Source organism: Tenrec ecaudatus, chromosome X, assembly GCF_050624435.1.
Source record: "Tenrec ecaudatus isolate mTenEca1 chromosome X, mTenEca1.hap1, whole genome shotgun sequence".
Taxonomy (NCBI): Eukaryota; Metazoa; Chordata; class Mammalia; order Afrosoricida; family Tenrecidae; genus Tenrec; species Tenrec ecaudatus.
Window position 1 is genome coordinate 109,643,947 of NC_134548.1, and position 16,184 is coordinate 109,660,130.

At 46.0% G+C, this 16,184-nt stretch overlaps 1 protein-coding gene across 1 annotated transcript in view; it reads left to right on the forward strand.

Annotated features, from left to right (window-relative positions):
• The window catches only part of DRP2 (dystrophin related protein 2), a 44,377-nt gene extending 29,347 nt beyond the window's left edge, over positions 1-15,030 (forward strand). Inside the window, exons 16-22 of the mRNA XM_075539138.1 lie at positions 567-703; positions 991-1,056; positions 1,331-1,396; positions 2,248-2,391; positions 4,785-5,016; positions 7,676-7,796; positions 11,202-15,030. Coding sequence (XP_075395253.1) covers positions 567-703; positions 991-1,056; positions 1,331-1,396; positions 2,248-2,391; positions 4,785-5,016; positions 7,676-7,796; positions 11,202-11,326 — 891 coding nt within the window. The 3' untranslated portion in view covers positions 11,327-15,030. The remainder of the gene's footprint in view (positions 1-566; positions 704-990; positions 1,057-1,330; positions 1,397-2,247; positions 2,392-4,784; positions 5,017-7,675; positions 7,797-11,201) is intronic.
• Positions 15,031-16,184: the final 1,154 nt, after the last annotated feature.

The following is a 16,184-nucleotide window of genomic DNA, read 5'->3' on the forward strand; positions in this document are numbered from 1 at the left end:
GCAACGATAGGCTCACGTATAAAAACAATGGTGAGGCTGGCTTGGGCCTGGCCAGTGTTTGGCTTTGCTGGCCGTGGGTTTGCTATGACTTGGCCCTGAAACCACAGCACCTAACAGCAGCAACAACAACAACGCTATGAGTCAGCTTGACCCAGTGACCACAGGGTAGCACCATATGAATACACACACACGTACATATATGGGTTTAGGTATATGAATATATAGTTAGATACACACAGGTGTATCTATATGTGTAGGTTCATATGTCTGTGTGTGAAGAAATAACAAATATGTGCTCACTAGAAAAGAACCAAGTTGTATCACAGTGTGAAAAGTATACAAAACCCACGTTTTCTGTTTCCTCCCTCCTCCCCCACCCCTTCCCCCTCCAGCACATCTTCCCACAGGCAGTCTGTGTTCAGTTCTGAGGTTCGTCATGGTCCTGCTCGGAGCAGGGTGTGGTAGCCAGGAACAAGTGTGGGTTGGCAGGCCCATTCCCTGCCCTGTAGCGGGAACCAAGTTGGGGAAGCCATTAGAGTGACTCTCTTGTCCCCGCCTCCTTCCAGACAACATCCAGTGAGAACATGAGGGACTTTGCCACCACCTTCAAGAACAAATTCCGCTCCAAGCATTATTTCAGTAAACATCCTCAGCGAGGTTATCTGCCAGTACAATCAGTCCTGGAGGCTGACTACAGCGAGACGTGAGTAGGGGCCTGCAGGCAGCTGTGCTCACTGAGTCTGGGTATATTCCCTCAGGGGTTGTGGCCCATGTGGACCAGAGCAGGATGCCAGAGCACGTCTAACCAACAACTCTGGCCAGTTCCGCTTGGGGCTGACCAGGACTCTGGCCCTGCGTTTGGAATTCAGTCCCCATATCCCGTGTTGATCAGTTCTTACCCATGTCCTTACCTTGGGGCTGGGGAGAGGAAAACCAGGCTGTCCAGCTGCTCAGTCATTGGTCCTCTGAGTCTTTGCTGCTTTCTCCTAGGCCGGTGTCTTCTCCGATGTTACCACATGCTGACACGCACTCGCGAATTGAACATTTTGCCAGCAGGTACCACCAGGTTGGCGGGAGTACAAAGCAAGGCGGTGATTGTCATCAGTTCAGGGGGGTGGGGAGGGATTTCCATTGAGAGTCAAGGAGAATGGAGGCAAGGCTAATGGGGTGTGTGCAGTGAGGCAGGCAGCAGCCAGGAAGGCCCAACATTTGGGGATGGTGGGAGCAAGGAGCCCTCAAAGTGGCTGACCCACTTGTGGGATGAGCGTCTTGGAGAGGAAGGCAGGCCTCACACCATCGTCGCCCTCTTGTTCCTGCTCTTTCTTCCCAGGCTTGCTGAGATGGAAAGTCAAAATTGCTCCTTCTTCAATGACAGCCTGTCCCCAGATGATAGCATGTGAGTTTCCACAGCTGCTCGTGTCCCAGGAATAGCTCTCCTCAGGATCCTTCAGCCCCAGTGTGGGAAAGATAGAGTTTCAGGTGTTGGTGGTAGGGAGAAATAGGCTTGTTAGGGTCCTTGAGTCCCGAAGGAAGGAAGGAAAGAAGGAAGGCTGTTTTCTAATTATACTGTTTGCAAGAGAAGCAGTTGGTCCTCTGTGAACTGAGCTGGGACATGAGTGAGGCGCTCTCTCCCTGACATCGGCCCAGAGGTCTTCCCATTGCCAGAGCCCATTCTTCTGTGCCCCACTTTGAGGAAAGAAGCTTAGGCCTTCTCCTCTGGTTGTAGAAATGAGCCATTATCTCATGTTCACATTTTCAAAGCCCCAGCTACCCACCCAGGAAGGGCAGATGGGACTTGCCTGAAGTGGCCACAGAGATCCCATGGAGCCCTTTTCTGTCCGGGAGAGCCCTGTCCTGCTCAGAAGACCTTGGCGAGATGGGCTACATGGATCCACCTGGCCCCAGTGGGGACTTAGCCCAGCAGAGAGCCCTCTCGGAGTGGGAACAGGTGTAGGGGAGTGGAGCAACAGCACCAAAAGGGAATGAATTAGCTCATTGTTTCATTGAGAGCTATAAACAGAACCCAGAAGCCTCAGCATCCCGAAGATACTCTCACCATGACCTGGGTCACCTTTGACAATTCCCTTCCCTCTGAAGCCCGAATAGAGGGCATTTCTATCGTGATGTGACTTTGGAAAAGAATCCTCCCCCAGGTACCTCCTGGAACTTTGCTGAGCTGGGAGCTGAGAACGCCTAAGCTATTCCTCTGTTAAGTGCCTGATTACCTCCTTTCCTCTCCTGACGCAGAGACGAGGACCAGTACCTGCTGCGGCACTCCAGCCCCATCACAGATCGGGAACCAGCCTTTGGGCAGCACGTCCCGTGCAGCATGGCCACAGAAAGCAAGGGAGAGCTAGAGAAAATCCTGGCCCACTTAGAGGATGAGAACCGGTGGGTGTGTTGATAGCACAGATGTGTGTCGCTTCCAGAGTCAAGATGACTTAACTTTAAATCCTGGCCCTTCCATGTACTAGCTGTGTGATCTTGCACACGTGACTTACATTCTGTAGTCCTGTGTTTCTCATCGGTAAAATGGGGCTCATAATAATGGTTTTTACCTCCTGAGTTACTTGTAAAGAGGTCAGAAATATCATGGGTCAGCCCACGACCTGGCTTATCATAAGGGTTCAGTAAATTCTTGCTAAGGCGGCATTGCTGGGTAAACCTTGGAGTGCTAACCACAAGTTGGAGTGCTAACCTCAAGGTCAACAGTTCAAATCCACTAACTCTTCCCTGTGAGAAAGATAAGGCTGCCTGCTCCTGTAAAGATTTCCAAAGGCTCAGAACCCTATATAGGATTGCTATGAGTTGGAATCGACGGGATAGTAGAGGGGTTTTTTTTAAACTAAAATAAATGACATCCCTGAGTTATGAAAATGGTTCACATGACGAGCAAGTAGCCATAAGGTTGGAGTCCCCCCCAGAAGTGCCTCCGCAAAAAGGTCTGGCAATCTACTTCTGAGAAATCAACCATGGAAAATCCCATGAACCCCCAATTCGATCCCGAACACACATGGGGTCGCCATGAGTTGGAGTTGACTCTATAGCAACCTAGTAGTTTTCGTAGTTGTCACCACTAGGTACGAGCCACTTCAGAGGATACAGAAAAGAACATGACATGTCCCTGTCCCCAAAGAACTGCTGGGGAGGGGAATGAAAAAAAGCAACCTATCACTTAGTGAAAATAAGAAAGAAGAGGAGGGTGATGAGGTGATAGAGTATTTGGAGACTGGAAGAGAGAAAGTAAAGAAACTCACAGGGTTAGTATGAGTCTCCATAAAGTACGGGTTGCATAAGGAGGAGAGTCTGAGTCACGTTAGAGATGCAAGTATGCAGTAGAATCCATAGTGTCCTTTACAGCCCATGGCTATCCATTCAATTCCAACTCCTAGTGACCCTATAGGACAGAGTAGAACTGCTCGCTAGGGTTTCTGAGGCTGAAAATGTTTATGTGGAAGCAGATGCCCTCATATTTCTCCCACAGAATGACTGATGGATTAAAATGGTTGACCTTGTAGTTGGCAACCGACCATATAACTCGCTACATGCCACCAGGGCTCCTCTGTCACTTATAGCATAGGTTTCCAAATTTATTTGGCCTACCACCCTCTTTTCAGAAAAAAAAATTTTTTCAATCAGAGCCCCCTGGCAATGCAAAACATTTGTACAATAGCCCATAATAAAGTATAATTTTTAAAAGCCCAGGATAAACTGTGTCTGCTTTTCCAACCATACTCCCCATCATCACCACCACCACCACCATCCCCTGGATCATTCTAGTACCCCCTAATGGCCAGTATTCCCCGCCTATGGGCAACACTGCCTTAGAACAATGCTTTTCAAGGCATACAAATTACTTGGGGATCCTGTGAAAATGGAAATTCTGGGTCATAAGTCAGGGATGGGGCCTGAGGATCTGTGCCTACAAGCAACTCCCAGGTGGTGCCCATGCCACTGGTCCCCAGAGAACACTTGGAGTTGCAAGTCTGTCAAACAATGCTAGTCGGAGTCAGGAGTGCAGAGCAGGCCCAATTTGTGTGTTAGGGATCCAGGACAAGATAAATACAGAAATTCAGAGAGCGCTTTGAGAAGTTTTCCTAACAATCTGACATGGCCATGGCATGCCTCATTAGTGGACTCGCTGAGGAGGGTATAGACAAGTTTGAGCGTTGCTGTCACATGCGATGTGAACTGTGTCCTAATCAAGTGCATTGGAACTACATATTGGTCCACAGGGATTTGGGGTTGGGACAGTGGTCCTTGAGAAGCACTCCATCAGAACAGCAGTGGGCAGGTCCTGGAGGATGGCTGTGCGGGGAGTGTTCTGTTGTCAAACAATCCCGTGACCCCAAAGTTGCCCTCTCTTGCTTATGTTATGTCTCCCCTGGGAATCTAAAAATGGAGTGTATGCGAGTCAGTGACCCTACTGCATCATTTATTTGCTGACTGGGTTTCAGCCCAATTTCAACGGCACAATTAATCCCCCAAGCAGCACATCAAAGCCTGAGACTTGTGTTCTATGACATCGCAACTCTCTCTGCTCAGAGGTCTAGGGATGGCAGAGCAAATGATGGATGCGGATGCGCTGGAGAGGGAGTGGACCTGGCCACTGTCACTGGGGAGCAGAGGTAGAGATGGAGGAGCCAGGAGATTGCTCACACTTGCCGTGGTTTCAGTGCAGGCCAAACTCTTTGCTCGCCCCAGGTACCTGATCTAGGTAGGAAAAGACATCTGGGACATGTGCTTGTCAAGGCCACCTCTCTTCATTGCTCTGTCTTTGGTAGGATTCTCCAGGGAGAGCTGAGACGTCTGAAATGGCAGCATGAGGAGGCGGCTGAGGCCCCTGCCCTGACTGAGGTCTCAACTGACCACGACCACCGCAATGAGGAGCTTCTGGCGGAGGCCAGAATCCTTCGACAGCACAAGAGCCGCCTGGAGACACGCATGCAGATCCTTGAGGACCACAACAAGCAGCTGGAGTCCCAGCTACAGCGCTTAAGGGAGCTGCTCTTGCAGGTGTGGCTGGGGCCAGGGCAAGACAGGTTGCAGCCTTTGAGTGGGGAGGGGGGTTGGGAAAGGGGAAGGAAAAAGTTCCTTGGTAGTAGACCCCTGAAGAGAACGGGCAGGCTGCTGGGGAGGGAGAGAGAACTAAGGAGTTGGGATGGTTATAGGGCTTCACCAGATCTCTTCTACTCCTTTATCTTCCACGCCACCCTCCTGTGTGATTCTCAGGTCGCTGAGAGGCCAGAAACGGAGCTCTGTGGACTCACTTCTCCACAACCCACAACCCATCTGAATCCTCTTTTGAAAGGACAGACTTCAAAGAGTGACCCCCAAACCAATTGATTGTACTAGTGTACTAGCTTGTCAGAAAGAAGCTGGGTTGAGCATGCTGGGCAAGACCATGGTTTTTGCTATAAAGGGATCTCTCGTCACCCTTTGTGCTTCTTTGTTGAGAGGCAGTGTCATGCTGGAGTCAGACAGCCCTGGGTTTGACCCTGGTTCTGACACAAGTGAGTGTGAAGTGCCAAGCAAGTCACTTCACCTCACTAAACCCCAGTTGTTCCCTCATCTACACAATGAGGATGCAAGTCAATCAAACCCACTGCCATTGAATTGATTCTAACTCACAGTGACCTGAGTTAGGAGAGACTAGAACTAACTACTCCTTGGAGCCCAGACGGTGTAATCAGCTATGCATTGGACTGCTAACCTCGAGGTTAGCAGTTTGAAGTGACCTGCCACACAACAGGAGAAAGACAAAGCTTCACTCCTGTAAAGAGTTACAGTCATGGAAACTCACAGGGGTCGTTTTCCTACTCTGTCCTGTAGGTTTACCATGAGTCCAAACTGATTTCATGGCAAGGATTTTGATTTGGCATTTGAAAACGACGTCTCAGGATTTCTGACACTAACTTTTTCGGGGCCTTAATGCAGTGGTTTTCAAGCTTCCTAATGCCCCCAACCATAAAATTATTTTCATTGCTACTTCATAACTGTAATTTTGCTACTGCTATGAATCGGGCAACCCCTGTGAAAGGGTCTTTTGACACCCCCCCCCAAAGGGGTCACGACCCACATGAGAACCGCTGCCTTAAAACCTCATCTTTCTCCCATGGAGTAGCTGGTAGATTCAAACCACTGACCTTGCGCTTGGTCGCCCAATGCTTAACCGACTTCACCAAGACTCCTGATAGTTGAGCTAATCTCATAGAAGGATAAACAGAGACAATGCATTTAAAGTATTTAGCATGATGCCTGAAATGTGGGTAACTTAGTCACTGCCATCAAGTCAATGTCAACTCATAGCGACCCTAGAGGACAGAGGACAGGGTAGAGCTGCCCCTGTGAGTTTCCAAGACTGTAACTCTTTACTGGAGTACAAAGCCCCATCTTTCTCCTATGGAGTGGCTGGTGGTTTCGAACTGCTGACCTTGTGGATCGCAGCCCAACCAGTAACTACTATGCCACTAGGGCTCCTGGAAATGTGGTAAATACTTAATAAAAACCAAACTCACTGCCGCTGAGTCAATGCTGACTCATAGCAATCCCCTGTGGGTTCCTGAGAATGTAGCTATGTACGGGAATAGAAAGCCCAGCCTTTCTCCTGCAGAACTGCTGGTGGTTTCCCATTGCCCACCATGCGGATCACAGGCCAATGAGTAACCACTACACCACCAGGCCTCCAGATACCTAATATTACCTACTATTGTTGACTTTGGAGACCTTACCCACTGCTGTGGAGCCACTTTTGACTCATAGTGACCCTGTATAGGGTTTCAGAGACTATAAATCTTTATGGAGACAGATAGCCTCATCTTTCTCCCACAGAGCAGCTGGTGGATCACAGACTTTGCAGTTAGCAGCCCAACACTTGCCTGTCCTTGGATAGTTGCAAATGATTAATTTGTTCAGGTGCTCAGAGGCTCACCAAAGGGTTTGTGGTTTGAGGCTACCCAGAGGTGCTTGTAAGAAAGACCTGGTAATCTACTTCCCCCTCACAACCCACAGCCCTTGAAACAGCACAGTACTAATCTGCTATACATGGGGTTACCCTGAGTTGGGATGGGCTTGACAGCCGCTGGTTTATTGTGGTCATTATTATGTGACAGGTAATACCACCATTCTCCTTCCCCTGATCCTCCAAGGGACATAGATTCTGGAGGTTTCTAAAATATGTCATCATGTCATAAGCTGAGGAGCAGATGTACACCTCTACATGGCCAGAGAGAATTATGCTCTAAATAGCTTACTTATAACTGAAATGTCATCAAGAGGCCTTTAGATACAATACCATCTTTTCCAGAACTGAGAGCCTCTGACAAACATTGTTCAGGAGAGGAGGTATTTGGTAATAGAAAAGTCAAACGTGTTTCCTAAAAGAGGATACCACTGTTTGGGGCACCCCGCAGAACTTCCTAAAGTCAAAGCCATAGGCTTGGGCCACTTACACTCCCTGCTAACCTCAAGAATCTTATTCCCCTAAATTACAAAGCCAATATCATTTGGTATGCTGTTTTAAGTTCAGTATACTTGTTGATATGTTATTTCAGAAGCACATACAAACATACAGAGCTATTAAAATAAAAGTGTTTTCTATGTGGCAAAAAAAAAGAAAAATCTGTCAAAGTATGGTCAGAAAGGCAAAGCGACATAATACTTAATCTCTTGCTAGCCACCCAGTGAATCCGATGGCAATGGCTCTGCAGGCTCGTCCCTCGCTTCCTCCCCACAGCAGTCAGAAGGCAGTCACGCCCACGAGAAGGAACAAACCACTCCCGACACAGAGGCTGCAGGTAAGCTCCCCAACTCCTCCTAGCCCTTTCCTCTATGGCTTTGTCCTGTCCCAGGTTTATTGGCTAAGGCTCTACTAGGGCTCTGAGGTTGGTTTCTTCTCATGATATCCAGACGGCGGTCAGGGCTTGATTGGTTTATTGAATGATACATTCATTTGTTGATTACTTGTTATTTCTGTAGTTGGGAGTCTTTGTGTGGCTTCCAACTCATATGACCATATGTTCAGCAGAACAGAGCACTGCCCGGTCCTGTGCCATCTTCACAATTGTTAATGTGATTGAGCCCATTGTTGCAGCTTCTGTGTCAATGCACCTCAAAAGGTCTTTCTATTTTTAGAGCATCCTTCACTTTACCTAGCATGAGGTCCTTCTCCAGGGACTGGTACCTCCTGAGGACAGGTCCAAAGTACTTGAGATGAGGTCTCCCCATCCTTGCATCTAAGGATCATTCAGACTGTACTTCTTCCAAGACACATCTGTCTGTTCTTCTGGCAGTGTGTGGGATCTGCAATATTCTTCTCCAACACCATAGTCCAGAGGCACCAATTCTTCCATTATTCAGTTTTCACATGAGCTAAGTAGACATGCCATGGCATGAGTACACTGTAATCCTCAAAGTCATATCTTTGCTTTTTAACACCCCGTGGAGGTCTTTGGTAAAAGATTTGTGCAATGCACTGCATCATTTAATTGCTCGACTGTTGCTCTCAAGGGTGTTGATTGTGGATCCAAGTGACATGAAATCATTGACAACTTCACTATTGTCTGTGTTTGTTATACTGTTGCCTATCAATCCTGTTGTGAGGATTTTGGTTTTCTTCATGGTGAGCTGTGGGCACTTCAAGTACTTTTCAGTCCCAGCAAATAAGGTTGGGGCATCTGCATATTCCAAGTCTTCAATAAATATTCCTCCAATCCTGGTGCCGAGTTCTTCATACAGCCCAGCTTCTCAGATTGAATGAGTGTGATAAAAGTATACAACCCTCAGATAACCCGTTTCTGATTTTAAAGCACGCAGCATGCTCTTGTTCTGTGAGAACAACTACCTCCTGGTCTGTGGACACAGGAGTACAATGAAGTGTTCTGGAATTCACATTCTTTGCAATGTTATCCATGATTCGCTATAATCCACAAAATCAAAGTCCTTAGCGTGCTTAATAAAACGCCAGTGAATCTTTTTCTGATGCAATCCATCTGATAACAATAATGGTATTGTTCATTCTACACCCTCTTCAGAATCTGGTTCAATTTCTGGCAGCTCCCTATCGATAGAGCGCTGCAATCCTTTTCAATCTTCTTCAGCAAAATTTGACTTGTATATAATATTAATGATATTGTTTGACAACTTGGACATTCATTGGCTCACCTTTCTTTTGGCACAAATGGAATGAGCGCTCTGCCCGTGGATCGGTCAGGTAGTTCTTTCAGCTTAAGAAATGCTGAGTATGTTCTTTCTTGCCTTTGGTTTTCGAGCTCCAGCTCTCTTTGGCACCCTTACAATGCTCTTTGAAATCTTCTGGTCAGCTCTCTCTCTTTTGTTACTAATCATTTTATAGGGGGCTCTTACAATGATCCATTGTGTCAAGCACATTTTAGTCAGCTACTTTACTTCATCACCTCTTCCATTTACATTGGCAACTCTATGCTCAAGAGCAAGTTTCAGAGTCTCTTCTGACATTCATTTCGGTCTTTTCTTTCTTTCCTCTCTTTTTATGTCTGCATGATTCTTGCTTTCTTCATGCATGATATCCTTGATGTCATCCCACAGCTCATCTGGTCTTTGGTCATTGATGTTCAATGCAGCTAATCTACTCTTGGGTTTGTATCCAAATTTAGGTGGGAAACAGCTAGCCACATGGTGTTTTAGTGCTCCTACATTTGTTTTAATTTTCTTCACCATCAACTTGCGTATGTACAATTGATGGTCTGTTGTATAGTTGGCCCCTGGCCTTGTTCTAGCAGATGATATTGAGCTGCTCCATTATCTCTTTCTGCAGATGTAGTCAATTTCATTCTTGAGAATTTCATATAGTGAGGTTCACATGTATAGTTACTGTTGGTGTTGTTGAAAAATGGTCACAGGTCTCGCAAAATTCTACCATTCAATCTCCAGAGTGATTTCTATCACCAACAACTCGGTGTTGGATTGCCCAATAAGCAAGGCTTATTGGTGCTTACTTCCTAATCTATAGAGAACAGCTTCATGCTCAATATAGGGTCCTAGTTACCTTGCTTATTATGTTACCTGCCACTGCAACGACTGATCCTTCACCTCTGTTTCCAACTTCCACAAGTAAGGAGCCCTGGTTTCACAGTGGGTTACAAGTTGGACTGCTAACCACAAAGTCAAGAGTTCAAACTCATTAGTCTCTCTACAGGAGAAAGATAGGGCTTTCCGCTCCAATAAGGATTTATAGCCTTGAAAATCCACAGTGCCAGTTTCTAGTCTGTCCTGTGGGGTTGCTATGAGTTGGAATCAACTTGATGACCGCGAGTATGGATTTTTAGTTTTCCTGATTGCTTGTTTGACCAACTTTTCATCTTTGGCCTTAGTTAGTCATTGGTATATAAATATGAATAATAATCATATTATCAGGTCTTCCTTATAGGCATATATCATACAGTCACTGACCATGTTGTACTTCAGGATAGATGTTCTCTTTGTTAACAAATGCAATGTCATCCCTCTTCACTTTGTCATTGCTGGCCTAGTAGTACACACGACTGTCCAATTTAAAGTGGCTAACACCAGTACTTTTCAGCTCACGAATGCCTAGGATATCTACCTCCAAGTGTTTCGCTTACTTTTTGACAGCTTTCAATTTTCCTAGCTACATACTTCATAATTCCATATTATGATTATTAATAGATGTTGGTAGCCACTCCTTCTCGTTTTGAGTTGTTCCACATCAGCAAATGAAGGTCCTAAAACTTTGTTCTATCTACCTGACTGAAGTCAACTCAACTTTGAGGAGTCATATTTTGAGTGCCTTCCAATCTGAGATGCTCATATTCCAGAACTATATCAGCGAATGTTCTGCTGTGATTAATAAATGATTCATTGGTCAATTAAAAAAAAAGATCCTAGGTCATTCTTCCTAGTGTGCCTTAGTGTGAAAGCTCCGCTAAAACCTGTCCGCTGTGGGTGACCCGGCTGGTTTTAAAAATGCTGGTGACATAGGGTTTAGCCTCACATCAACATACAAACCGCCATCATAAGACAAACGCACGGATGGTTGTTTATCCCACAAGTGTTTCTTTACTGCCTCCTGTGTGTCAGACCTTTTGCTTAGAATACACAAATGCTGCAAAGTTTGCTCTCCCTCGGGAATTACTCTGCCTGGACCCTTTGCCTTGCTAACATGTCTAGTTCTTTTCTCTAACCTCCTCTCTTTTTCACCTTAGATGACGTGGGATCAAAGAGCAAAGAAGTCAGCCTGTGCTTGGAAGATATCATGGAGAAGCTCCGTCATGCCTTTCCCAGTGTGCGAAGCTCTGATGTGACTTCCAACACCCTACTGGCCTCTTGATGGAATCAGTTCCTTATCCTGTAGTCCTTACCGCTCTCCTGGTTCTGGTCAAAGCCTTCCCTCAGTCTTCGCCCAACCTTTCGAGTTCTCAATAGCGCCGCAGGCAGAAACAGGGATATGGAGTTATGTGAGGTGGGAGTGGTAGAAGCTCGGAAAGGGGCACATCATGAGTCCCCTAACTCTAGATATATGCCCTTTAATCCCCAAGCTTGAGACTTGTCCCTTGAGTATACTTCTGTTGCAGCCCAGGCAAACGGCAATTGGTGGCCATTCAGATAGGGAGCAAAGAAGTTGTCTTGCAAACTTAGGCAGTACTCCTTGGCCCCTTTCCCTTCTCCGTGGAGATAAAAATGCCTAATGGCTCCGGGATTCTAGCATACTGAATGCATAGGGGTTAGCCCTACTCTTTGGCCTAATTCATGCGGAGGATCAAAAGAGTATCCCTGAGGCATTCTTCCAAGTGCCCTGAAAAAGTCTGTGACACTACATGTCATCTTCAGTTCCAAGACATATCGCTAGCCATCCTCTTGCTATTTAGATCTTGTCTTTCTTCTTCTAGTTTCTTCAGTTCCTTCTATGTCACTGACTGAAGACCTTCCTCAAAAGGGTAAACAATCCATTCCACTTCACATTTGGAAACATTAAAGAAAGGCTTATGGTTATAACTTTCCCCCCTCTTGATCCTTAGTGAGTTTTAATTTTGTTTTGGTCCCACCCGCCCGAGAGATCAGCTAGAGTTGTCCTAGGAACCCAGCCAAAGTTATCCTTTGTTCAGAGTCTGCTGTCATCAATCTAGGAGGGGACTGATAGCTAGCTCAAGAAGAGGGCCTTGCTCCCCTTGGGCAGAGAATGGAAAGCCAACCCCTAATCAGGAGGAGTATGACTACCCAATACCCTCACATTGGTGGGGTCTCATCATTCTCTTACTCTGAATCAGATGGAGTGCTGATTGCCTTCAGATAAGCATATAGTCGATGCAACCAGTCATCCTGAGCAGGGGCCTCTTCCAAGGCACCGCGGGCCACCAGTCAAAAAGCAGGTCACTTTCCTGAAATATTCAAACCACAACAAGACCTTCTTTTAAATCCCCCTCCCCCCCAATTCTAGAAGGCAAACCTGCCTGCAAACAGAACTAACTTTTCTTTGGCGATATATACCATGACCCCTTTATCCAATACCTATTCATTATATATAGGGGAAGAGGGTGGGAACTTTTAACAGTGTTAGACCCCACATAAACAGCTTATATCAAGAGGAGCTTTATAACCTAGAGCCCTACAATTGACTTATTTTTCCTAGGGTTACAGACATGCATATCTATACTACATGTCTACTTTTCAGCAGTACCCTGCACATTAAATTCTAATACTTCTTAAAACATTAATGTTCTGCCTTGCTCTTTGTTAGCCCCAGCCTCTGGTTGGACAGGTAGACGCATCTTGGGGAAATTCCATCCAGAGCTGTTCCCTTATGGTGTCTCTCTCCAAGATGTTTGGGGCGGGCTGTTCTTACAAGCAAAGCAACAAAAGCTTGTGGCCAACAGAAGAACTTAACAGGAAAAATCCATTTGTTCTCTTTCCTTTCTCCAAATCTCATTTCCTTGAGACCTGGGCCTTGGATGCCTTTTCCTGGACTCCTCTAAAAAATGGTTCTGGTGCCAAGATAGACCATATTAAAGCTTCACACACCCAATGCAGAAGAAATACAATAAGCAGGCCCTTATTAGTAGACTGTCAGGCTAAAACGCGGAATTCATACATATTTTAGCCCTTTCCAATTCCTGAGGTTTGGCCTACGGACTTCACAAAAGCAATGGTTGCCACCAAGGTCAGGGGAGCATGGAATAGATGGGTTACTGTGTTATAATCATTTACTAGATGTTTCTGCTGCAGGGCCGGGAGTCCAGAAGCCTAGGCTGCGCTAAACAACAGGCCCAGGGAGTCGGACCTCAGGTCACTCTACCTTAGAATTCATGAGGTCTCTGGGTGGGAGAACCGGATATCAGGATGATGGGCGGGCATGAAGAACAGAACCTGTGCATTGGACAAGGTGGGTTTTATTCGTAGGGGCCTAAATTGTGAGCAGGAGTAGAATGGGAGACTTTTGCTATAGCATAGAAGGATCAGGGACTTTGAAGCCTGTACTTGCCTTATCTAATCCTCAGAATAGATATTATGGAACAATCTTTTATCAAGAAGGCTCTGGAAAATCTTTTCCATAACCCCCTACTCCACCCCAGAAATCTTGAGCTGCTGGGAGCCTGTGGCAACTGCTGTGGGCCAGTCATGGTAGAAATGATGTAGCTCTTGTTATGTAGGATTTGTGCTGTAGGTGGACTGAAACTGCAGGTCATAGACTCGAGCGTTAACTTTTCACTAACGGGTCACCGAGACTGTGGCCCTGGGTTTACCTCCATACCTGAGGTGAGTATATTCCTGAAGGGCCCAGTGATGGTCACTGCAGCATGTGTGGGCAGTTGGCCCGCAGTGAGAACCCTTGGGTGATGTGAATTCAAAATCGAGTAGGATTTACTGACATGTGTTGTATGTTGTTAGGCATCTGTTGTGTATCATGTCGCCTAGAGGTGTTGTGTGTGATGCTGTATAGTTTAGTGCCCTGTACTGAAAAGATGGTGATGGGGGCTGCTGAGTAGCCCAAGGAAATCTTCGGACTTGTGAGCTTAGCGTCTGTGATCAAGAATGTTTTGCTGGAGTTGTCGACAATGAATAATCAGTGAAGAGTTAGGACTGATAGATAATGTATTCTTGACTGGATCCGATAGAAGCCCAAAGCTATTGTGGGGTGAATCTTCTTCCAATTAGAACAGAGTGGAATGAAGTTGACTGAGACTTTGTCAAGAAAAGCTAACTGGCTGGAGGACATCAGTTGCAGGATGGTTCCCTAGGAAAGGCCCTTTCCTCAGAAATGAGAAGGCTGCAATCAACTCTCAAGAGCCCATTTCCTTCAAAACCCCAACTTGCGAAAAGTTTCCTCCAGAGAAACCTCTGGGTTTCTGGTGCTCTGAAAACTGGGCTGACAGACAACAGTAATGAGAAACCCTGGGGCCAAACAGAGGCCAGTTCTGGGAGACATTTCCCATCTAGATTCATTTTTAGGAATGCCTATGCCGGCTGTGGTATGTGCTTGGGGGCTACGATGCATATACAGTAATAGTCTAGAACAGTCCTTGAATTTGAATTCTCATGGCCTCAGAATAGCCTCTGGCCTCAGGGACAATTTTAGGCCCAGAATCCCATCATTTTTCTCTTGGCATCAGTGACAGATAACAACAATAACAACAAAAGTAGCTCTGCCTCAAGGAGAACTGCCCAGGAAGAGAAACTGGGCATGCGCACTAGGGCCGTTAAGATTTCACACCTGAGTTGGGCAACTTTATCTCTGGGCCTCCCTGCCAAAATCCAGCTCTGGGAACAAAAGAATATTTCAGCTTAATGGGAGAAGGAAAGGCTCAAGGTCAGAGCCCAGCTTCCAGACTATCTGTTCCCACAGCAGCTCCTACAGGAAGGGATCTGCAGTGTCCTTATTGTCTCCAGGGAAGTATGGCAGCCAGCTTGAACCTGGCTCTGCTGATTGCTCTCTGCAAGAACAGGTCATGAGGACAGGAGTCTAGAAAAGTGTAGGATGAAGGGGATGGGGTTGGGGACACATTGATTAATACTGGTTGCCACTCACTGTGGTGCTTTCCCCCTTTTCCTTTAATTCTGCTTTGAAAAGAATAAATTTGTATTTGTTTACTTTGGTTCTTCTGGTTATACTCTGACTCTGATATGCCACATCCTTCCCTTACTTGGAAGTAGGAAGAACAGGCAGTCAAGCAGCCAAAGAAGCAGTGTAAAGATGAAGCCAAAGCCTAAGGGACAAAAGAGACCCCCATCCACCCTTGTTCCTGGAAGTGGTTGCTTCTCAAAGCCCTACACAGCTTAGCTAGTTATCCCACATGGGATGAGCTTTATAGATCAATGGTTCCGAAACATCACCCTCAGCAATCTGAGGAGTTTCTCAGCAGTCTGACACCACCTGAGAAAAATCAGGACATTAATTCAATTTCAAGGTCTATCCTTTATTCTGAGATCATGACTATATAAATATTGGGGGTTTACATGTCCTTATGATTTGAGTATGTCTCTCACTCTTCCTCATCCATTTTTCCTTTTCTCACCCTGGTGTGAGCTGCATATGTAATTTTGAATTTTCCAGCAGCCTCATAAAAAAGTAAAAAGAAACAGATACAATTGAATTTATTATTTTATTTAACCCAATACATCCCCGAATGGTATCGCTTCAGCAGGTAATCAATATAAAACAATTATTAATAAAACTACATATATATATGTGTGTGTGTGTGTATAAACTGTGTGTGTAAGCTCTGGTGGTATCGTCCTTATACACTTATGCATTGGGCTGCAATCCACATGGTCAGTAGTTTGAAACCACCAGCAGCTCCGCAGGAGCTTTCAACTGGGCTTTCTACTCATCAACAGTTACAGTCTCAGAAACCCCCAGGGGGGTCACAATGAGTCAGCAGAAACTCGATTAGCTTTTCAATTTTCCATGAACTCTTTGAAGCCCCTTCTTATATAACAGATCAAAACATTGCCTGCCTAGTCCCATAGCATCCTCAAGCCTTCACAATTATTAAGTAGGCTGAGAGATTCAGCTAATCGAGAAAAAAGAAACGATGTCAGACACTGCGTCACCAATACAGACAGTAACAGCAAGATCAACAATGCTATCAGCAACCTGCAGCCTTTGTCATGAGGATATCAAGAGTCCAGAAGACACCCAGAGAGTGGCGAGGCACCTTGTTGCTGAGTAGCTAATCCCACACTGCAGCTAA